The sequence below is a fragment of the Dasypus novemcinctus genome, chromosome 9 (genome assembly GCF_030445035.2).
Source record: "Dasypus novemcinctus isolate mDasNov1 chromosome 9, mDasNov1.1.hap2, whole genome shotgun sequence".
Lineage (NCBI taxonomy): Eukaryota > Metazoa > Chordata > Mammalia > Cingulata > Dasypodidae > Dasypus > Dasypus novemcinctus.
In genome coordinates this window covers 95,172,936-95,197,113 of record NC_080681.1, presented here as the reverse complement: position 1 = coordinate 95,197,113, position 24,178 = coordinate 95,172,936, and the positions used below count along the sequence as shown (strand labels likewise).

General features: G+C 52.6%; 2 protein-coding genes across 2 annotated transcripts in view; both read left to right on the top strand.

Annotated features, from left to right (window-relative positions):
- LOC101444331 (bone morphogenetic protein 8B) overlaps window positions 1-23,626 on the top strand; it is a 45,257-nt gene extending 21,631 nt beyond the window's left edge. Inside the window, exons 2-7 of the mRNA XM_004450605.2 lie at window positions 190-379; window positions 748-896; window positions 13,621-13,815; window positions 14,618-14,697; window positions 15,183-15,293; window positions 19,580-23,626. Of these exons, the coding sequence (XP_004450662.1) occupies window positions 190-379; window positions 748-896; window positions 13,621-13,815; window positions 14,618-14,697; window positions 15,183-15,293; window positions 19,580-19,729 (875 nt within the window). The 3' untranslated portion in view covers window positions 19,730-23,626. The remainder of the gene's footprint in view (window positions 1-189; window positions 380-747; window positions 897-13,620; window positions 13,816-14,617; window positions 14,698-15,182; window positions 15,294-19,579) is intronic.
- LOC101443882 (succinyl-CoA:3-ketoacid coenzyme A transferase 2, mitochondrial) lies at window positions 6,748-8,336 on the top strand. Its single transcript, XM_004450604.3, has one exon. It carries the CDS (start codon window positions 6,760-6,762, stop codon window positions 8,320-8,322), a length of 1,563 nt encoding a protein of 520 aa, XP_004450661.1. The 5' UTR covers window positions 6,748-6,759; the 3' UTR covers window positions 8,323-8,336.
- Window positions 23,627-24,178: the final 552 nt, after the last annotated feature.

Here is a 24,178-nt window from a genome sequence, read left to right as displayed (position 1 = left end):
CAGGATGCTTCACTGCGTGACCCAGGGAACTCTCTCCTGGGAGGCGCAGCCTGTGGGCCGAGGAGGGGGGTCACATGCTTGGGTCACACGGTGGCGGTGGGGCCAGGCTCACCAGGGCAGCCTGACCAGAGCCCGAGCCCGTAAGGACCCGGGGCAGCGAGGGACCACCGGCCCTGCTCTGTCTTGCAGTGGAGCGGGACCGCGCCCTGGCCCCCCAGGAGCCCCGCTGGAAGGAGTTCCGGTTTGACCTGACGCAGATCCCCGCGGGGGAGGTGGTCGCAGCCGCTGAGCTCCGGGTTTATAAGCTGCCGAGCCCTCGCCAGGGCAACAGGACCCTGCACGTCAGCACGTTCGCCGTCTTCGCGCAGCACGCCAACAGGTGCCCTCCTCCACCCAGTGCTGGGCGCGGCTCCTCCCAGTGGACGGAAGGGGCAGCTTGCTGGGGCAGCGGCCTCCGAGAGGACAGAGGCTTGGCCCTGCGGGAGAGCGCAGCGGCAGTCCTGGCTTCAAGTCCCAGCCTGCCCGGCCTGGCTATGGGACCTCGGATGGGTCAGGAACAGCCTGAGCCTCAGTTTCCCCACCTGCACACGGGCACAGCAACGTCTCTGTTGTGCTGTGATAAAGCCCATGAGGCGCCCAGCCCAGGGCCCAGTGCAGGGCACTGCTCCACAGGTGGGCCCCAGGAGGGCACTGGAAACGCAAGGCCGCCGTGCCAGCCCGCGGTTAATTGTTCTTTCGTGTCCACAGGGAGTCTGACTTGTTCTTTTTGGATCTTCAGACGCTCCGAGCTGGGGACGAGGGCTGGCTGGTGATGGACGTCACAGCAGCCAGTGACCGCTGGTTGCTGGACGGCACCAAGGACCTGGGACTCCGCCTCTATGTGGAAACGGAGGACGGTAAGCTCGGGCCTCTGGCACAGCCTGTTCCCGGGGCTCTGCGGCTGCTTGTTGCGGCGCAGGCAGCCGCGCCGGCCTCCTGGTCGCCCATGTCCAGCCTTTCCAGCTGCAAGGCCGGGATGGGAAGCCTCCCCGCTGCGCGGCCCGTGAGCTGAAGAGAGCGCATTGCCAGCACGGCGCAGGCTCAGAGCAGCCCAGACGGGCGGGTCCTGCCCTCCCCTGCAGAACCAACGGGCAGCTGCCAAGAGAGGGGCAGTCAGGGTTTTCCTCCCCAAGAAAGGGTAGTTCTCTCTAGAGAGCAGCCCTGGAGGAGCTGGGCCTCTCTAGAGGGGACGGGCGGTAGGAGGAGCGGTTGCCCCAGGCTAGGCCTGGAGGCCGGGAGCCCCCAGCTCCGGCCTCGGCAGCTCACCTCCTTTCCCGCCTCTGCTGCCTACTCTGGGGAACGAGGGTCCGCGCTCAGCACTCACCAGGTGTTCCGGGGCGAGCCTCCTTTACTCCAGGCACGAGAAGGGCCTCTTGAGGACCAGCCAGGGGCCGACCTGGCTGCAGCCACTCGTGGGCGAGGGAGAGGCCGTGGGCGAGGGAGAGGCCACGAGGGGATGAGGCAGAGAGGTCGGCAGGGGCCGTTAGGAAGGCTCCAGGGTTTGGGGCTTTTACGGCCATTTATTTTCCTTAATAGCGATGAGGCCCTGATCTAGGTTTTTAAAAAAGAGCCATTAGAAATACTCTCCCACTTGAGGAGTGGAGCATAACTCCCTGCCCCTCAAGCGTGGGCTCCCGACTTGCTGCCAAAGAGCAGTATGGCAAGGGGACGGGGCCGTCACCTCGCAGTGCAGACCCCTGGCAGACGCCCCCCAGCGTGGTGGTGGCCGCCCCAGCAGAGATGAGCCCTGTGGGTCATCTGTACCCTGGCGAGGATGAGACGCCAGGGACACTGCCCCTTGGTGGGCGTCCTCCCAAAACGCAGCCGCGCGTGACCCTGAGGAAAACACCAGGCAGGCGGATGAAGGCTGGCGCGTGGAGCACCTGACCGGGTGCAGCGCGGCGGGAGGTCAGCAGGGTGGGAAGGGTCCCCGAGGCGGGCTCGGGCCGCTGCGGCTCAGCTTGGTCTGCGTTGGCCAGTGGCAGTTCCCACAGTGACTCCAGCAGTATCTTTATCCTTGGGTGTGTGAAGGTAACCCAAAGAGTTAAGGAAGTTGCTGAGAAGAGTGCACTTGTGATGCTCCAAGCAAAAGACTGAATGCTGAGGGCAAGTTCCAGCCCAAGGGTTTTTGGTTTACCAAGAAAAAGGGAATATCATGGATCAAAACCACAGCCAGCACCTCATGCTCAGGGCTTGGCCGCACCTCAGGGAACACAGCTGGTAGGGGCATCTGCACAGGAGAAAAGGTGAAGGGACTTTACCATATACTGTTAAAAATGGATTTCTGTTTTACATAAGCCTTTCTTTTATATATATTTATTTATTTATATTTATATTTATAATAACTTATTTGTGGACAAGTTTCAGACTGCATGAAAGTCACACTGAAAATATAGCGGACTCCCATATACCCCACCCCTTCCCCCTTTCTTATTAATTTTGTTGAGAAGCTCTATTAGGCTTTGACTAACCATGATACTGCTTTATTTGGGTGGTTTATTTGGGACCTAAATTGTGTATTTGTCTTTAAAACAATCTTTTTTTGTTTATTAAGGTATGTTCACATACCATACATTCCATCCAATGTGTACAATCAGGCTTTTACTATAACACAGAGTTGTGCAAATATCACCACAGTAAATTTTAAGACATTTTCATTACTCCAAAAAGAAAAACCCTATACCCCTTGGTTACCTCTCAATCCATTTGTCCTTCCCCAGCCCTTTATAACTGCTAGCCTAATTCTGACTCGAGATTTGTTTATATTTATAGAAATGGAATCATACCATATATAGTACTTTGTGTCTGCTTTCTATCACTCAGCGCATTTTTTTATTGTAAAAAAAAATTTTTTAAATAGCAAATTTGTAGGTTTACATAAAAGTCAAGTAACATTCTCATTTATCCCCCTTTGTTGACACTTTACATTGGTGTGGTACCTTTCAAGTGATGAAAGAATATTAAAATAGTTACTATTAACTATAGTTAATAGTGTAGTGTATAGTTAATAGGTGTATTTTTCCCAACTTACCACCCTATTAACACCTTGTAATAGTGATGTACATTTGCTACAGTTCAGGAAAGAACATTCTTATATTTGTACTATTTACCACAATCATTGTATACCACAGGTTCACTATGTTATACAGTCCCATACTTTATCCTCTAGCTTTCCTTTTAGTAACAATCACAACCTGAAAGTTCCCCTTTCAGTCACATTCATAAGCAGAATCCAGTGCTGTTAATTATACTCACAGTAATGTGTCACCCTTGCCTCTGTCCATTTATACAAATATTTACAAACATTTAGAATTGACCTAAATGGAAATTGAGCACAAATTAAGCCTCAGCTCCCCACTTATTACCCCCATTCTATTTCGTGGTAATGTATATTCTACATCCTAACTCTGTGAGTTTTCCTATTATACTCATTTCACATTAGTATGAGATCATACAATATTTGTCCTATTCTGTCAGGCTTATTTCACTCAATATAATGTCCTCCAGGTTCATCCATGTTGTCACATGCATCAGGTCTTCATTCCTTCTTAGAATGATAGTCTGTCCTTTGTATATACCATTTTGTTTATTCATTGATTGATAGATATCTGGGTTGATTCCATCTTTTGGCACTTGTGAATAATGCTGCTATGAATATGGGTGTGCAAGTGTCTGTTCACATCCCAGCTTTAGGAACTGCTAAACAGTCCTCCACAGTGACTGTACCATTCTGCATTCCCACCAACAGTGAAGGAGTGTTCCCATCTCTCCACATCCTCCCCAAAACTTGTAGTTCTGTCCTTTTAATAGTGGCCATTCTAATAGGTGTGAAATGATATCTCATTGTAGCTTTGAGATTTGCATTTCCCTAATTAGTGATATTGAACATTTTTTTCATGTATTTTTTGCAATTTGTATTTCTTCTTTGGACAAATGTCTATTCATGTCTTTTGCCCATTTTTTAATTGGGTCGTGTGGCAGTTTGGCCTTGGTTATGAATTCCAAAAATAGCTATTGGATTACATTTGTAAACTGTCTGTTCCTCTGGGCATGATTCAGTTATGATTAGGGCTTTGATTGGTCCATGTCAGTAGAATGTTGAGTCCCTGCCCCTTTGGTAGGTGGGGACTCACACAGAAAAACGGCATGGCAGAAGAGAACGTGTGAGTTTTGAGCTGGAGCCCCAGAAAGGAAACACGTGGGAGAGAGAAGCAGATACCTGAGGAAAAAGAGAAGGCTCCATTTGATGTGGCAGAGGCCCTGGGAAGAGAGACAAGCCGTTTGCCTGATAGCTCACAGCTGGCCTTGTGGAGAGAGCACAGCTGCAAGCCCAGAGAGAAACGAGACCAGGGAGAGAGAGGAGTCTTACCCCAACCTACAGCTGCTGTTGGAAGAAGCTGGGACCACAAAGCCTTAAGAGGAGGACAAGGCTGGACCCTTGCAGGCGTCGGCAGCCTTTTGCTCCAACACATGGCGACAGGCATTGGTGAGGGAAGTAACTTATGCTTTATGGACTGCTAACTGTAAGTTCCTACCCCAGATATATGCCCTTAAAAAAGAGAAAAAAAAGAATACCTGATGTGGATTCTCAAAACTGGAAACAAGGAAACAAGAAGGCCTGAGGAGCCCTATCACCTGCTTACATGTGCTGTCCTGGATGGGATCCTGGCCAGAAAAAGACATGGGGAGAAACTAATGAAAGCAGTAAAGTCTGGTGTTCAGTTAAAAATAATAATGTATCAAATTTGGCTCTGTTGTGGTAAATGCCCCATAGTAACTAGTAAGGTAAAATATAAACTAGAGGGGACCAGGTGGTGAGGGAATGGGATCTCTGTGTTGTCTTTGCAGTAGTTTTGTAAAACGATTTTAAAATTGAACGTTTATTTAAATAGATGTGAAGCATAAAGAACCCTCGGACTTCAAGGGAGAGTGCACTGTGGCAGCACGAGTGGCGTCAGAGCTGCAGGAGCCGCTTGGGGGCCTGGTGAGGGCTGTCTTTGCTGGGTGGGTGCAGGGGCTGCAGGCAGGGGGTGGATTAGGAATGTGGTAGAGGAAGGAGGACCTGAGGGCTTTACAGCTGGGTGTGCAGGCCAGGGAAAGGGAGGGGTCCTGCATCACATCTGAATTTTTTAAACAGATTTCTTTTTTCCTGAGTTGGGAAAACTAGAGGAGGAAGAGTTTTGAGGTAGAAAAGGAAGAGTTCTCTTTTGGCCGTTCTGTGACTGAGACCTTTCGTAGACCTCTGTGTGGAAATGTCTTTCCAGGGAGAGGAGAGTGCTGGAGACACAGGTGTGGGAGCCACTAAGTGGATTTAAAGTCACAGGGTGGGATGAGGGCACCTAGGAAAGGAGTGTAGGGCTGAAGAAGCTCTGGCTCCTCCCGTATCGAGAGCTCCTGCCAAGGAGGGGCTGCAAGGGAGACCCAGAGGAGCAGGGAGGGGGCAGGAAGACGAGATCAGGTGGCCCAGTCCCAAGAGGGGCGCTTCCCTGAAGGAGGGAATCACTACCTGTGGCCTGTTGTGAGGGTATGAGTAAGACAGGAGGGAAAGGTGACCAGGGGATTTAGCCGGGTGGAGGTTGCTGACATCTTTAATCCCAGCAGCTCGTGGAGTGTGGGGACACAGCGTGACTGGAGAAGGTGGAGGGAGCTCTGAGAAGCCCAGCACAGACAGCAGACACCTCTTTCCAGAACCTTTGCTGAGGGGAGCAGAGTGGGTGGCGACTGGAGGACATGTGGGGTTAAGGGAGGGCCTTTCTGGTTAGGATGGCGGCTCAGTTCCTCCTGCTCAGGGGAGTGAGTCAGTGGAAAGGGAGGGTAAGTGCAAAAACCTTGACGAGTTCCAGAAGGGGAGGGGGGTGGATTCAGGGCAGAGGGGAGGGCAGACTGCAGGAGCAACCGCCCTTCCCGGACCGATGGCTGTGCAAGACGGCGTCCTGCAGCCACAAGGAAGGGACTTGGCTCTTGCAGGGCGGGGTCAGGCATTCGGAGGCGTCAACAGGGTTAGATAAGGTCGCGTGCCCCGCACATGGTGAGCACTCGGGGAGGAGTGCCTGTGACTCCTCTACTACCCCCTTGGTGCCATCACCATATGGTCATCGCTCAGAGCCTTCTTACAGTCCCTGGGGGGGGGGGGGGGGGTGAGGAGGGGGCGCTCAGAGGGGTTTGGAGTTTCTGCCGAGGCTCCACGGGGTCAGTCGGGCCAGAAGGGGTTTGCGGTCAGTGCCCCCCGCCAGGAGCCTCTGAGCTCGGCTCTCCCTGCGCGGGGGCCTGTGGGCTGGGGACGGGGCCTGGACGGAGGGCAGGAGCACCCCCGCCGGAGGGGCTGGGCGCGAGGCCTCGCCTGAGTGACGCCGACTCGGGCCACCAGCGCAGCGCAGCCTTGGCCCCGGGGCCGAGTCCTCCGCCCCCGGGACGGCGGCGTGTGCGCAGCCCCCTTCCCGTCGGGGCCAGGGCGCGCCGCGGGTGCGCGCCAGGCTCTCCCGCGCCGGCCGCGTGCCTTCGCGTCCTGCCCGCCCCGGCTCGCGGTGGGCCCCCCGAGCCCCAGCCCTCGTCGGCGCCGGCTCCAGGGCCTCTGAGGACTCGAGCCCCCGCGCCCGCGGCCGGGGCGCGTCACCGCGGGGGCGCCCTCCCCGCTCTGTGACGCGGCGGCGGCGCGGCTTCGCGGGTCGCACACGCCCCTCGGGCCCCTCCCCGGCGGGGCTCTGGGACCCCGGCCCGGCGATGGCGGCGCTGCGGCTCCTCTGCTCGCGCCTGGGGCTCCGCGCCCGCGCCGGCCTCTCGGGGGGCGCGCGGGGCCGCCCGGCTGCCCCCGGGGGCTGTGCGTGCAGCTTGGCCACCAGCGCTCGTCTCCGCGTCCAGCTGTACTCGGATCCCGCGGAAGCCGTGAAGGACATCGCCGACGGGGCGACGGTCCTGGTCGGGGGCTTCGGGCTCTGCGGAATTCCGGAGAACCTGATCGGGGCTTTGCTGAAGACCCGCGTGAAAGGGCTCACCGTCGTCAGCAACACCGTCGGGGTGGAGGACCACGGGCTGGGCCTCCTGTTGCGCACCAGGCAGATACGGCGCATCGTCTGCTCCTTCGTGGGGGGGAATCCCCTGTGCGAGCGGCAGTTCTTAGCCGGGGAGCTGGAGCTGGAGCTGACGCCCCAGGGCACGCTGGCCGAGAGGATCCGCGCGGGCGGCGCGGGCGTGCCCGCCTTCTACACCCGCACGGGCTACGGGACCCTGGTGCAGGAAGGCGGCGCGCCCATCCGGTACCACGACGACGGCCACCCGGCCGTGACCAGCAAGCCCAGGGAGGTGAGGGAGCTCGGCGGCCGGCACTTCCTCCTGGAGGAAGCCATCACGGCAGACTTTGCTTTGGTGAAAGGGTGGCAGGCAGACCGGGCAGGAAACGTGATCTTCAGGAAAAGCGCCAGGAATTTCAACGAACCCATGTGCAAAGCTGCAGACACCACAGTGGTGGAGGTTGAAGAAATTGTGGATGTCGGATCCTTTCCCCCAGAAGACATCCACGTTCCCAGCATTTATGTAGATCGTCTGATAAAGGGAAAACATTATGAGAAAAGAATCGAGCGTTTAACCGTCCGGGAAGAGGAAGAGGAAAAACCCAGAGATGACACGAGGACGCGCATCATCAAGCGGGCGGCTCTTGAGTTTGAGGACGGCATGTATGCTAATCTGGGCATAGGAATCCCCGTTCTGGCCAGCAACTTTATCAGCCCAGATATCACTGTCCACCTTCACAGTGAAAACGGGGTGCTGGGCTTGGGTCCGTTCCCGCTGAAAGAGGAGGTGGACGCGGATCTCATCAACGCGGGCAAGCAGACGGTCACCGTCATTCGCGGGGCCTCCTTCTTCGCCAGCGACGAGTCGTTTGCCATGGTGAGAGGGGGGCACCTCCATCTGACGATGCTAGGGGCAATGCAGGTTTCCAAATACGGGGACCTGGCTAACTGGATGATTCCCGGAAAGAAGGTGAATGGAATGGGAGGGGCTATGGATTTAGTATCCAGTCCCAAAACCAAAGTGGTGGTCACCATGGAGCATTCCACAAAGGCGAAGGAACACAAAATCGTGGATAAATGTACACTGCCTCTGACTGGGAAGCAGTGTGTGAACCGCATCATCACCGAAAAGGCCGTGTTTGACGTGGACAAAATGAAAGGGCTGACGCTGATCGAACTGTGGGAAGGCCTGACAGTGGATGACATCAAAAAGTGCACGGGCTGTGCCTTTACCGTGTCCCCAAACCTCAGGCCAATGCAGCAAATTGCAGCTTAAAAGTGTGAACGAAACCTTTGTCACAGAACTGTGTGTTTTTCATTTCAGCCCCACAAGATTTATGGTGAGGACTAAGTAATCACAAGCTGCTTCACTAGTTTTCTCCTGGCATCTCAGACTTTCGACAGTTTGATAGACTTGGTTCTCTCAAGAGGGAGTTGACTTGAATTAAATAGAAGGCACACATAGGAGCTTATCTTATGCTCTATAAGTGCTGAGAAAGCTCTCTGCTACAGTCAATGTGGCATTGGATGCCCTCTTCACTTTCCGTGTTATTTACATTAAGTTAGATGGGTTTTAGATGATCATATAGGAAGGATTTCACTGATATGCTTTTCCTCATCATTGAATCCTGAAATGTCGAAAAACACGATGAGGATGGAAATGACTCTATGCAGAGTAAATATAAGGCTTCATTTTACTAGTACCATGAAAAACATAGGGATGTATATATGACTTTGGCCCCTTCTGACTTTCCCTTTCATTTTGTTGCTGTATTTTATTTCCTCATAGCTTCATCTCCACTCACACTTTCATTTTGCTGCTAAATTTTTTCCCTGTAGCTCACCTATTTCCCCTAAGCGTTCCCTCCTCGTGGCTAAATGGATGTCCCTAGAATGAAAGCAAGACCCACTCAGTGGGAACCGGCTGATGGGAAAGACAGGAGAGCCTATTGGGGCTGACATCTCACCAGGAATTTTCTTCTAGAAATAAAGCACCTGTGCTCTGCCAAGGTTACAGCTGGTGGTAGGAGGAGCACTAGAACTAACTAACAAAGTTAGAAGAGTTTTTCATCTTAAATCAGTTATCCAGACCAGAGATCTAGATCCTTCCTCTCTGAATTCGAGGCCCAAACTTGCCTCCTTGGATAATACTCCCTTGTAACCCAACAGTGGCTCAGAGATATTTTATCCTGAATCCATAGGTTCAAAAATTAAAGAGAGAAACGAGTTAATGTGTGCATGTAAAGTGCTAAAAACCGTACCTGACCTGGTGCATGCTCTTTGTAAGTTACCTCTGGGGGTATCCACCCCTGAGGGGGCATGTTGGTAAGATGAGTAAATTCTAGCAGTCAAGGAAGTCCTTTCAAGAGGCTGCCTTGTAGCCTTACCCGAAGGAAGGCCCAGATCCTGGAAAGACAGACAGGGAGGTCGAGGCAGTATCCGGTGACAGGACAGCTGACTTGGGGTCACGGCCAGGGGGGTGGGTGGTGGAACATCAGTCAGTGCACAGAGGGGCACCTTTCAGAGCTCCTGGGGAGGGGGACCCTGTCTTGCCCTGGGTGTCAGCTTTCCAGCAGCAGCAGGGATGAGGCAGATGTTTCTAGAAGTAGACAAGTAGGGGAGTGTTAGGATGGTAGACAGAAAAGAGTCATTTCCTTCTCATGTGACCATGTTTAGAACTAATCTAAGGTGCAAAAGGTGGTCTTATTCGTGTCCACAGCTAGGTTTCCCTCCAAGGGCTTCAACCGAAGCATCTGACTTTCAACACGGCCCTTCCCCGGCTGCAGGCTGAGGTGGGGCAGCGGCTGCAGGGAAGGGTCAGGTGGCACCCAGAGCAGAAAGAATCCTTGGGGAGAGATGGGGCAACATTTGGCCTGGACCTGGCTGAGCAGGGCATGTGAAGCAGGGCCTGACTGCCTGTCCTGGGATAGGCCAGGGCAGGGGAGCTGCCAAGCCATTCTGGGCCCGGATGGGGTGAGGCTGGGCCTCGTGGGCTTCCTGAACCAAGAGGAGTGGCATGTTCCATCTGACCAAACGAGGAAGGCCACAGCATGCCCACACCTCGAGTCATGGCCATGTGCTACGTCAGCTGCAAACGCTTCAGCGCACCTCCAATGCCCTCACATCGTCAGGTCTAGCAGCAGTGACCCTGGGCCCCCAGAGGCTCCCGCAGCCCCCACCTGTCTTTCAGTGAAGGGGCCTGCCCAGAGCTGGCCAGTCTAGGGGCTCACCACCAGGGCTGCCCTGAGACTTCTTCCCTTCAGCCAGTTGGCACCACGGTACTGTCCCTGGATGGGGTAGGGAAAGAGCAGAGCCAGTGGGAGGGAGGCTCTGGACTCCAGAAGGAGGGGCAGAGGGGGCTTTCTGTAGGACTGCCAGATTAGGAGCCTGAAGGAAGACCAGTTCCTTGTCTCCTTGCCCTCCCCAGCACCGCCTCCAAGCCAGGACTTGGCAGTTGGCTGGGGAAGGCAGCAATGTCCAGGCTCTGCTGCTCGTTCTTGGTCTAGTTTCTATGAAATGAGAAGCGAGGCAAAGATGCTTCCCAGGACCCTCAGTCAGGCTCACCTGGCCTGTGAGAGCCCCCAGAGGGCTACTCAGCAGCCAACCCAAGACCTGTGAGCTCTGTGAGGGTTTGTTGCATAATTGATCTAATATGCCTGTCCATTCTGCACCAAGGAGACCCAGTCAGCTCCAAAAGGAGAATAACTCGTGGAAAAAGCCTTGGAGGACCAATACACCTCCTTGGCCCCAAGGTAAACAGGCCTTTCTGGGGACTCAAAGGATGTGGCACAGACAGGCCTGCAGGGGTGTCCTGTCAGTGGAGTTCTACTGCAGCGCCCAGCATTGATGCCAGCGCTGCAAGGCAGCCCTCTTCTCTCTCTTTGCTGGGCTTTGCTGGCCTTTGCCTTCTGCCTGCAGTTTACTTGTCTTGTGCCTTGTGATTCCTCGTCGCTCTGCTTCGTCATGGCTTGCCATGACTCAGACTTTACCAAATGGCCTCTCTTGCCTTCCAGCACACACTTCTTGCCACTAACAGTCTCCCTGTCTCCACCTACACTCTGCCTCATCTACCTTCCTGAGAGGGAGCCTCTAAATGGCCCAGTGCATTTGTTTGTGGCTGGTGATGCCAGAAGGCAAAGGTTAGTTTCTAGATTGATTGGTGGCTAATCACCTGTGGCCAGTGGCCACCTGGTCTTAAGCACTGCTGCTTAAAGGCTGACCTTTGAGCAGGACAGTGGGTGGGGCAGGCAATATCCTCAACCTGTGGCATAGAATCGAAAGCCATTTTAGACCTGCTAATGGCACAAATATGCATGTATCATGTATATACAAAGGCATATGTAGATGCTTACAACAGATAAACATATATGTGTTTGCGTGTGTCTATCAGTGCTTGCAACACTGAGGTGAAATGTACCCTCATGTAAATTGAACAATTATTACTATGGGTTTTGTGGGGTTTTTTTGAACATCAAATAACGTGATCTTTTATAGGTTTCAGTTCTTTACAATTGTATCCATAGTGCATTGCCCTATCAGATACAGTGTTGTATATTCTACTACACGTTAACTAGTCCAATATCTTGCACATAGAAGGTACATAAAGATTTACTGACTTGAATTTGTAAAAATTGTTATTTTTACTGGTATTGTTAGAGGCATTAGGAATGGAAAATTATTTAAACATTACAGCATTACATATCTTAAGAGAATTTGATGGTGGCTAAAACTTTCAAAACAATGCAATTATGTGATAATGATTTGCACTTTTTATGAAGTTATATCAGGGTTCCTTGCCTAGTCACAAAATTTAGATTATATGGAATTTTTCACACTCGGTTTACTGCTTTAGAGTGAAAGACATCTGTTACTATGTTTGAAGAGACATAAAAATGAATTAGTAATGATGCGCCTGTATTTAATATGAGAAATTTTCAGAAAGAAAAAAAAGAAGAGTTCTACAGCATTTTCATGTCCGTATTGAAAGCCAGGAAATCACCTCTAATATCTAATGATGAGGTAATATCTAAGTAAATTATGGTATAGCCACTGAAAAGGATTTTACACATTTGAAAGGTTTCTTATTGCAACATATTAATTGGGAAAATATTTTTGTGACAAAGTTGGGAAAATATATATATACTTAACATGAAAATAGCCCTCAAAAATGAAAATAATTATTTTGGAGTTGGGGAGAAGTTTGAGTGGTATTTCTTAAAAGTTTACTGTTGTTAATGTGTTTTTTTTAAAAGAGGTTATTTGGAAATATAAACAGATAGAAGATGGTTTTATTTGATGGACTTTCACATTGCTAAGGCTAATTAGTTCATTTTTAAATGGCATCCTCAGTCTTTTGGGTTTTTTTTTTTTTTTAGGATTTATTTATTTCTCTCCCCCCCACACCCCCCACCTTTTGCACTTGCTCTCTGCTCCCTGTGTCCATTCACTGTGCGTTCTACTGTGTCTGCTTGTTTTCTCTTTATGTGGTACCAGGACCCAATCCTGGGATCTCCCAGAGTGGGAGAGAGGTGCTCAATCTCTTGTGCCACCTCAGCAACCTGGTCTGCTGTGTCTCTTATTCTCTCTCCTCTGTCTCTTTTTGTTGTGTCATCTTTCTGTGCCAGCTCTCCCCGTGGGCCAGCACTCCTGAGAGGGCTAGCTCTCCATGTGGGCCAGCTTTCCGCTCAGGCCAGTTCACCACATGGGCCAGCTTGCCTTTACCAGGAGGCCCTGGGAATCGAACCCTGGACCTCCTATGTGGTAGTCGGGAGCCCAATTGCTTGAGCCATCTCTGCTTCCCATCCTTAGCCTGTAAGCAGCTATGTGGTAAAATCCCTTTTTTCTAGGCTTCACTATACCTGGGGCTGAGGCCCAAACCACATCCCTGTCTACAGTCCCCACTTTTGGTTTTAACCAGAAACCCTTAGGGGAGAAGAACTTGGCCTCTGGAATTAGACCGATGTGGGTCAAACCCCCAGCTCTAGGACCCTGTTCACCTGTAGCAGCCCCTCTGAGCCTTAGTGTCTGGGGTCAGGGAGATGATTGATGCTGTGCTCTTGGGCGGAGCTCGGCAGAGAAACACTCACTAATCTGGGAGTTGTTACACTTAGCTGCGTGTCATAATTACACGACATCCCCAGAAGGCAGGGGGCGGGAGATAGGGCGCAGAGTCCTCAGACTGCTGTGAGGGCCCAGATTCTAAGGTGTGACTGGGTTGTCATTCAATGACTCAAGTTTCCTCTGTAAAACTGAAATAGATTGAATGAGAGAATTGTGGGAAGTGCCTCTGAAACTTGTAAAACGCTGTGTAAATGTCAGTTTTCATGATTACCGCCAATGATGCGTGCCCCTCTAAGAGGACCCATGCGCCCATCATCTCCTTCAGCACTGCCGCGCAGGGAGCCAGGGTGGACCTAGGACTCGGGTCATCAAATGAGGAAACTGAGGCACAGCGGGTCCCTCAGGTCTTCAATCTCCATGCTCTGGGACACACCCCGGTCCCAGAAGACTGGTCCCGGCTGTGTCCACGTGCAGGGACCGCCCGCGAGTGACCGCCTCTCTCCTCTCTCTCCAGGGCACAGTGTGGATCCCGGCCTGGCTGGTCTGCTGGGGCGACGGGCGCCACGCTCCAAACAGCCTTTCATGGTCACTTTCTTCAGGGCGAGCCCAAGTCCCGTTCGAGCCCCTCGGGCAGTGCGGCCCCTGAAGAGGAGGCCACCGAAAAAAAACAACGAGCTGCCGCACCCGAACAAACTCCCAGGGATCTTTGGTGAGGGCAGGGCAGGGCCTGTGTCTGAGGTTACACAGGAATTTGGCGAAAGGCCGGACCAGAACCAGGAGGTGCCCACAGCCCCTCTGGGCCCTGAGCTGCTCCAGCCGACTCCTCCAGCCGCCTTCCAGGCACTGTCCCCTGCCCCATGCGTCCTGGTGACTGGCCGCTCTGCTCTCCCAGGCCGCTGAGCCTCTGCACTCACTGTCCCTGGCCCCAGACGTCCCCTTCCCTGCCCTCACCTGGCTCCTCCAGGTGGAGGCCTTTCCCAGAAACCTCCACCAGGACCACCTGGCCCTCCCTGTGGGCAGCCACAGCCCCTCGCAGCCCTCGGCTCTAGCCTGGGCACCTCTAGCATCTGCACTTGTTACAGGAAGGTCTCCCCACCGAGCCGAGCCTGACCTGCCCCGTTCCCTCCCTCACGGGGAGTCAGCCCTTCGGCTGCCCCATTCGAGCACATGGAACATGCAAAGTGGACATGGCCTGGCAGAGGGGGTGGCTGGAGTCAGGAGGTGCTGGAGGAGGAAAGGTGGAGGAGGCACGGCTGTTATAGGTGCTGCTTATAGGTCTTCACAGGGTGAAGACGAGAGGCCAGGCTGAGCCTGGGATTACTCTGGAGCGAGGGAAACCCCTGAAATGGCCTAGATCAGGTCATGGCCCAAGCAGAGCTCCCAGGAGGGGCTTCCTGAGACCAAACGGTTTAGTTTTTGATCATTCGTTTATTCACATGCTCCCTGGGAATAGCCCCTGGTAGCTGGACCAAGTTGTTAGCCCCGAAAAGACTGTGCTCTGTCCCCCGCAGATGACGTGCACGGCTCTGACGGGCGAAGGGTTTGCCGACGGCATGAGCTCTACGTCAGCTTCCAGGACCTCGACTGGTTGGTAAGTCCTGACTGTCCTCCTTCTTTCTCAATGACAAGGTCCCCTTAGAACATGAGCACATCTCCAGAGAGGAGAAAGAATTACGGGTGATAAAATTTTTCTTCTTTATGTGTCTCTTCTGCATTTTCCAAATTTTCTAACGTGATGACATGTTACTTCGATAATGAGAAAGTGTTTTTTGTAAAAAGTCATGAAAATGGTGACGACCTGAATCTTTGGCCAACTGAAATGTCAGAGCGGCAACAGGGAGACCTAGGCGGGTGGGAGGGGCTGCGTGTGTCCGCTGGGACTTCCGCTCCAGGGCAGGGAGGAGGGCAGGCTGGGTGGGTGGGGGGGGTGCCCCGCTTGTCTACTGGGGGCCTTTGGGCGGGGTTCGGGGCTTTGGGGCTGGGTCCCACCTGCGGAGGGTCTGCCCGGGGGCTCAGGGCAGGCGAGAGGCAGCCCTCCTGGGGACATATGGGACTCACTCTTTTCCCCACCCCCAGGACTGGGTCATTGCCCCCCAAGGCTACTCAGCGTATTACTGCGAGGGGGAGTGCTCCTTCCCTCTGGACTCCTGCATGAACGCCACCAACCACGCCATCCTGCAGTCCCTGGTCAGTACCGCGCCCTGCGCAACCCCAGGCGGGGTGGGGCATGGGGGGTGGGGGGATGGGTTTTGGGGCAGGGGGCTGCACGCCTAGGATGGGAATGCCAACCTCTGCTCCTGTCTCAGGGAGTTTTCCCAGCATGGAACGAGCGCATGCAGTTAAATTCACGTGCCAAATGACGGGGTGCCGGGTGGGGGTGGGGAACGGGAATTAGGCGCAGTCAGGACAGAGTTTCTCTTCAGGGTGATGGTAAAAGTTTTGCTAATGGGTGGGGGTGATGGTAGCATAGAATTGTGGATACAGTTCACACCACTGAACTGTGTACTTGAATGTGGTTAAATGGAAGTTTAAAGTTATATATATATATATGTCACCACAATTTGTAAAGCAATTTTATTGATATATTCACATACCACACAATCCATCTAATGTGTAAAAAATTCACACACAGATATAGAAACTGATGCCTCATATTACCACACAGGGATAAGCAGACTCACAGCCACCTAAACACATATACACACTCCTCACATGTATACTAAAAAGCCACATACACACACCTGTATATGCACTGTCCATGCTCACTCGGGGCATCTGTGTACCTGTGGGGGGGTCCAGACCCCCGAGGCAGACCGAGACACGCACCCTCACGTGCAACCTGTGTGATCTTTGAGGAATAAAACACTTATTTTGAAATAACTTCAAACTTACAGACCAGTTGCAAAAATAATACAAACCCCATACCCAGATCCAACTTGTAACACTTTTGCTACATTTGCCATATCATTCTATCTTTTCATTTTCTAAACATTTGAAAGTAGGTTGTATATCTCATGCTCCTTCAACACAATCCTGCCATGTACATTTCCTAAAAACAATGACACTCGCTTATGTGAGCCACTTTAAATATGGTTTTCAGGTTCAGGAAAATGTACAGTAAAGTATACAGACTATCCTCTGACTTTTCATATGTCCTAATAATGTCCTTTTGGGCATTTTCTCCTCCATTATTACTTCCAGTCTAGGATCATGTATTGTTTTTAGCTGTTATTGTCCTTTCATCTCTCTCTCTTTTCTAAACTGTGGAAACATACATGAATTGGCCATCTCAACAGTTTCCAAGCATACAATTCAGTGGGATCAGCACATTCAGTATTCTCTCTTCTCCTGGCACCTGTACTCCTACTTTCTGACTCCATGAATTTGCATATCCTGGCTATTTCACATAAGTGCAACCTGATGTCTTCGAGGTTTCTCCCTCTTGTCGCATGTATCAGAACCTCATTCCCTTTTCAGGCCACATTGCCTGTGTATACCCCGTTTTGTTTATCCACTCATCTGCTGGTGGACACTTGGGTTGCTTCCACCTTTTTGCTATTGTCAGCAATGCTGCTTTGAACATCGATGTGCAAATATCTGTGTGAATCCCTGCCTTCAGTTGGGGTGGAGTTACCAAAGGCCAGTGGGGGGTGGGGGGAGTCGTGTAAGGCCTTGTGGTCGCTGGAAAAGAGGCTGAATTTTTATTCCAAGGCAGCTGAGAAGGTGTCGGAGAGTTTAAGCAAAGGAGCGCCATGCTCATTCTTCCTCTGTAGAAGCAGGTTTCTGGCTGCTGAGGGCAGGATGGACCATAATGGAACAAGGGCAGAGAAGGCCTGTGAGGAAGCTGCTGTGGTCACCTGAGAAGAGGTGGTGGCATGTGGGACCGCGGCAGCTTGGTGGGGATAAGAAGTGGTTAGAGGCTTCCCAGATTGTGGAAGTAGACCAATGGGATGGAGCGGGGGTGGGGAATGAGGACAGAGAGGAATCAAGGACGTCTTTGGGATTTGGGGCTTGAGCAGCTTGGGTGGATGAGGGGCCCGTCTACCTAGGACAGGGGCAGGTTGGTGTGGGGCAGAGCTGTTGCTGAGGTTGGGAGAAGGATTGGTGGAAATCAGTCCTGCTCAAGCTACAATATATTTGAGATCCTACTGGACCCCACGGGGTGATGTCGGGCAAGTAGTTGGAGCCACAGATTTTGGTGGTCAGGGGAGAGGGCCAAGCTGACTCTTGAGTCATGAGCATTGATGAGACCGAGACCCTCTGGGGAGAAAGACATGCAGGAGAGGAGGTCTGAGAATGGGCTTTTACATCTAGAAGGGAGAGGAGCCCCAGGGAGCCGGGGAGAACAGACCAGTGACTGGGGAGGAGTGAGCCTGAGGGTGGCCTGGGAACCCAGAGAGAAAAGCATGTCCCTCTAGGCTCACGCCAGCGAGATCTTACTAAGCCCAAATCGGACCAGCTCATTCTCAGCCCAGAAGCTTTCTATCACTTCCCATTATCCCCAGAAGGAGATTTGAGCCCCTGGGCCCTCCCTCTCTGTCCAGCCAACCTCTCCACCCGACATCCCCCTGCTCATTGTCCCAGTGCCCTTGTCTCTCTGGACACCCCCAGTGCCAGGAGGTGCCATGCGGTCTCACGCTCTCTGCCCTTGCACGTGCCATGCCTTCCACCCAGAGGGCCTCCTCTCCTTGCCCTGACCCCTGGTGTGCTCGTCCTCCCCTCACACCTTCCCTCTGGGTGCCTGCCCCAGGCTTGCTGGTCACTACCACTTATGGGCCCAGAGTACCCAGGCCCGCTTTGAATACGGTGCTGCTCATACTCACTTCTTATCTGATTGTTCACTGAAATGTTTCCCTGTTTCCCCTCCACACCCCACTGAGGCTCTGAGAGTAGGACTGTGTCTGGACAGTTCTGCGACCACATTCCGGCAGGGCCGACATAAGGCAAGTGTCCAGGAAATGCTTGCCTTGAAAATGAGAAAGTATCATTATACCTGTTGGGCAGAAGAGACAACTGGTATCCCGAATTGTGCGTTTTATACCCAAGGATGCTCAGCCCATCAGTCAGAGCGCTCCTGTATCCTCCAGGGTGCAGGGCTCAAAAGTGTCTTGGATGGAATGACACGTTAGACTCTACAATCAGTCCCTTTGGTGCCAGGTGGGATAAAAGGCCTTTTCTCTTTTTGTCATTCATCTGATAAAACTCCGGTCTCCCGTGGGGAGCTGCAGAACGGCACCACCCTGGGTGTCCTCCGACTTCTATCTCCAGGGTCCCAATTCAGGAAAGGTTGCCGCCAGGTTTCAGCTACGTAGAGCTCTGTGGTCCCCTAGGTTTTCATATGGGTCTGTGAGTGCCGAGAGCCACCCCCACTCCCCCACCCCCACATTATGCGTGAAGGTTGGAAAGTTGGGAGCAGTGGCCCCCAAGTCCCAGGCTGGCTGGACAACCCTTCTGGGGTCTCGGCCTTGCCCCATGGGCCCCAGGGCAGCTAAGGTCCTGCTCTGCTCCCTGGCTCGGAGCCGGGCCTTCCTGGCAAAGGCTGCGATGGGGGCAGGGGCCAGGCAGCAGGCGTGGACTTGCTCAGCAACACCTGTGGGGGCTGGCGATCCTCGGCCTGCTGTGTGGCCAGAACACACTGATGGAAACAGTTTCCTTTCATCTCCTGTCTCTCCTGGGAGACGCTGGGAACCGTCAGTGTGGGGCCCTGACAAGGAGTCCAGCGTAAACTGCAGCGCATCCTGCCACGTTTCAGGGTAAATGTTTAATGGTGGTTGTAGAGTGAGTTCTCTTGATCAGACTCTATTCGGGGGTAAAAGCTGCTTTAGAAAGTGCCAAAAAGATCGCTGACCTGGGTTCAAGTTGTGACCACACCACTGAACAGCCCTGCAACTAGGCCCATCACATGGCCGCTGTGCCCGCAGTTTCCCCATCTGCAGAGCTAACACTTGCTGCAGAAGTTACCAGGGGTGAAAAGTGCTATGAGGAAATACAGTGTTGAACACGTGAAGGGAAGGCCTAGAATTGCTAGAGTGTTCCATGAACATTCACAGACTCAGAGCCTGGAAGGCCAGGCAGACCATAAATAGGTAACAAGACCTATCGAGGCTTTAATAGAAGGCACGGGGCATGCCGTGGGATCTGGAGGGGAGAGGGGACGCAGAGGGGATCCTGGGGGTGTGCTCAGGGGGTGTCATATGGCAGGAAGTGGGTGGAAGACCTGGGTGGGGGCTGGGGCCTGCAACACCAAACCAGGCGTTCAGGCTATGCCCTGAGGGTGGGGAAGGGCTCAGGAGGGCAGTGGCAGGGCCACAGCTGCAGGGAGAAACTGCTCTGGCTGGAGGCAGAGCACGGGGCAGGGGCCCGGGTGGGGAGATGGAGGGTGGAACAGGGAGCAGGCAGGAGCCGCCCCGGCGGCGCGGAGGGCTTGGAGAACGCTGCACCGCTCACGCCCCTGCCTGTCGTCCTCTGGCCAGGTGCACCTGATGAAGCCAGACACGGTTCCCAAGGCATGCTGTGCGCCCACCAAGCTGAGTGCCACCTCCGTGCTCTACTATGACAGCAGCAACAACGTCATCCTGCGCAAGCACCGCAACATGGTGGTCAAGGCCTGCGGCTGCCACTGAAGGCCCGCCCCGCCCTGCCCCGCCGCGGCCGTCCCTCCGCATGCCAGGCTGGGCCCTGTCCCGGGGCCGGGAACCCTCAAATACAGTCAGAGTTCAGGCAGCGCTGGCTGCGAGGGCCAACACATTCCCTGCCCACTTGCGGCCAAGGTTCTGGTCTCCTCCAGGATGCTCTGTTCCCTTCCCTTGGGGTTTGTGGCCTCTCCCCAGGACTGCTGGCCTAAGGCATGCAGCAGCTGCACAGGCGTGGGCTGACTGGGCTGTCTGGGCCCGGCACAGACATCTCGGGTCAGGACCTGGCGATGGCCCTGGCCCAGCCCGGCTGCCCCAGGATGGGCTGAGGAGCACCACAGCCCCTCTCAGCTGGCCCTGCCCTGCACCATTTGCCATAGGGTTTGGGCCTGCCCCTTCCCAAGTGCAGAACCAGGCGTTTCTGGGGCATAAGCAGACAACATGGACATGCCTTCAATACGGTGTATTCTGGATTTTTAATTTGGCCCTGGCCACAAAGAAGCATAAGGGTCAGGAAAAGGAGCAACTGCCTTGGGCCTCATGACTCAAGGTTGAAGGCAACGGAAACGTTTTGAGGCATCTGTCTTCCCTTGACTTTCTGGCCTGGGCCTGCCCCTGCTGCTGCTAAAATTGGGCTTTGTGTCCACAGATATCTGTGTCCTCAGCCATCCTTACCATGTTGACTCCTCTGGAGTTCTGCATTGAGAAAAAGTTAGCTAACTCTTAGCAGAAGCAATGACAGTGGCTGCAATGGGTGGTCTGGGGTGGCAGACACGACACAGGCCCCATATCCTAGTCCCTTGTTCAGGGCCAACATCAGGGAAGCAACCTGCGTACTTTTTCCACAGAACCTGGACAGGGCCTCAAAAATCCTCAGAACAAAACTCCAGGTAGCCACAACCAACAGTTGAAACAGTCTTGGTTTCCCACCTCCTGCCATGCTAAGGAGCAAGCCGGTCCACTCAAGAGCACGGTGCCTGCAAGGACCGGGCAGCCTGTGGCCGGGGTAGGGACTGTTAGTGCCCACTGGTGTCTAGGAGTTGAGGACAAGAGGTCACCAAAGTCACCCTGTGTGCCCAGGAGTCCTGTCCTGTTGCTCAGGGCATGTGAGCCAAAGACAAAGTCCTGTCCCAGGGGAATGACAGGTGGTAATTAGGCAGGTAATTAGGGGAGGTTCATCTCAGCCACAACTGTTCCTGGAAACCACTGTTCTCCTTGGAGCAGCTGCTGGAACTTGGAGTGTTTATTTGATTTCTGACTTGCTACGCCTGTAATTTGCCTGCTGGAGCAGACAGAATCCAGCTGCCCAAACCCTGAAATACCATGTCATTAAAAGCACAGCCTGGGCCTGCCCCAGTGAATAGGTGCCTCTCTGGAACTCACTATCTGTACCTTGAGGTGCCACCAGGGAAAGCAGGTCTGGCAGCAGGGATGGAGGCTAGGGCATGCTGCGGGCCAGCAGCCCCTTCATGTGGCCCTGCCCTGTGTGCTGGGAGGAGCCCATGTGGCACAGACCTTCTGGAAGGTGGGGAGCGCCCCCTTAGCCACTTTGCACCCAGGCTAGAAGGTACTGGAGGAGGGATCCTTGGGCCCAAATCTCAGGAAACCCGTATTCTGGTTCCAGCCTAGTCACTGGCTTGCTTGGTGTTGGCACAAGTCCTCTTCCTTAGCCACACTTCAGTTTCCCATCTGTGATGTGTGGACATTCGAGTCTTTCGTCTCCAAAAGTCCCTCCAGCCAGTGAATGGCCTGCCAGCCTCACCACAGAGCCAAGACACAGCCTAAGAACTCAGTTGCTATATGACATGAAACCTGTCATCTCAGAGCCTTACTTAACAGCTCTCTCCTCCCAACCTCATAAGCAGCTGTGGCTTAGAAATTAGCCCATTATTTTGACAGCTAAATGTCAACATCTAGTATGTTCAATGCCCAGCACATAATCTGGCTGGGTTTGGGTTTGCCAGGAAATTTGTCAAACAAATACTTTGAAAGAGACCGTCTTGCCTGTCAGGTATGCGAAGGAGGACTTAAGGACCCCGACACTCCTTTTTCACACGGTATGGCGGCAAGTACACAGTCAAAGCCCCCCTAACAGTCAGATTTCTAGAACCCTTGGTTATCCAGGCAGCTACCAAGTAAAATCAGGTAGAAAAGGACTCAGAGAAGTGAGAGAGTTGTGGCCACAAAGCCCATGAGGTGGATCACCCCAGCTCAGTATTCAGTTTCCAAGACAATCTTGTTTCTCTGGTTGCCCCTGGCAGCCCAGGTTACATAGGAGGCTGCACATTACTGCATAAACAAGGTTGACAGCAGTGAGAAGTAAACACTGGCAAGATGGGGGCACACCACGAAGAGCAGCGTCTGAGGCCATTCTGTGCAGGTCTAACTGCTACTTTGTCCACCCCAAAACCCCAGTGGACATCTTCCCAATTGCCAATGCTGGCCTGATGCCAGCTCTCATACAAAAGGATACTCTTTATGTCCATGTGTGTCTTAATGTAGGGAAGGGGGTAACATGCTTTAGAGAAATTCTCCACAATTTTACAGGAAAGAAGCCTGTGAACAGGAGATGGTTGGTTTGGAGCAAAGTAGATCTAGGATTGACTCCTGACTCTTGCTGTTAGTAACCCCTGAGGCTGCTGCTTCCTCTGTGCAATGGGGTATGGGTACTGCCCTTGCATGACATCATGAGGATCAGGTATGTCCACAGAGCACTTAGCGCTGCGTGAATGTGTTGGGAAAAAAAACAGTATCTGTTCTAGCTTCTTAGCTGCTTAAACAAATACTATACACCTGGTTGGCTTAACAACAGTAATTTATTATCTCATGGTTTTGAAGCTAGAAGTTTAAAAAAGGCAATGCTTCCAGCTGTGGCGTTCTGGGGTTAGCGGCCTGCAGTCCTCCGTCCTTGGCTTTTCCGCCACAGAGCAATGCACACAGCAGCAGTTTCTGGCTGCTCTCCATGGCTTCTCTCTCTTTGGCCTTCTTTATAAGGCTTCCAGCGATTGGATTAAAAGCCATTCTGATTCAGTTGGGCCACACCTTAACTGAAGTAATCTCATCAAAAGGTCCTATTTACAATGGGGTTACATCCACAGCAAGGGATTAAAAAGATACATCTTTCCAGGGTACACACCTCCAAGCCACCACTGAATCTATTGGCAGTCATATTTTAAATGAATGTGCAAATTTTGAGCCTCTCCTGTGTGCCTTTGTGTATGAACACCCATTCCTCCAAGAATGTGTCCTGAAGGTGCTGCTGGACTTCCTTCAAAGCTGTTTTTCCTGAAAAATCTCATGTTGGGATGAGCTGTGCACTTGCACTCTCGCCTGCCTTTGTAAGTTTAGGCCGCCAGTGACCAGAGCCAGGGTCTCTGTCAGGACATGGCAAGGCCATGCCCTTGTGCTCCTGAAGATACTAGCACCTGCAGCACCTGGCCCCTCCCCGTGGGCCTGCCAGCAAGTGTGGTGCCCACCTGTGCCCACAGGAAGCTGAGGGGCCAACTTTCTATGTAAGACCTCTCTTCCTAATGGGAAGCTGTCAGCAAGCACTTGATCCTCTTTTTAATTTAACAATAAGAACCTTTTTTTCTTACTTAAGAAAATATTACATGTATGCTGGGGAAATTTTTGAAAACACTTTAAAACAAAAACAATAAAAACCACCCTTAATCCCACACCACAGAGATAATCAGTACTAATAATTCTCTCCTGCCTTTTTTCTTGGCACATATTTTTATCTTCCTACATAAATAGACATTTTACAAAGTTAGGATCATACTGTATACACTGCTTGGTGAAGTATACACTTGGTGAAGTATACACTTCTGTTTTATTCAAATTTATGATATATTTTGAAAATGTTATTAAATATTCTTTGAAACGTAATTTTCAGTATCAGTCCATCACTTTAATTCTACCTAAGGGGAAATGGATTTGGCTCAACTGATAGAGCATCCACTTACCACATGGGAGGTCCAGGGTTCAAACCCAGAGTCTCCTGACCCGTGTGGAGCTGGTCCATGCGCAGTGCTGATACGCGCAAGGAGTGCCCTGCCACACAGGGGTGTCCCCCACATAGGGGAGCCCCACGCTCAAGGAGTGCGCCCTGTAAGGAGAGCTGCCCAGTGCAAAAAAAGTGCAGCCTGCCCAGGAGTGGGGCTGCACACATGGAGAGCTGACACGGCAAGATGACATAACAAAAAAGAGACGCAGTTTCCCAGTGCCGCTGACAAGAATACAAGTAGACACAGAAGAACACACAGCGAATGGACACAGAGCAGACAACAGGGGTGGGGGGTGGGAAGGGGAGAGTGAAATAAATAAAAAATAAATCTTAGAAAAAAGAAAAATTCTACCTAAGCTTTAGCTTTCTCACTAAAATAATAGGCTTCACCATCCCTTCCTCAGAGGGAGAGTCTGAGGCTCTGATGACCCTAC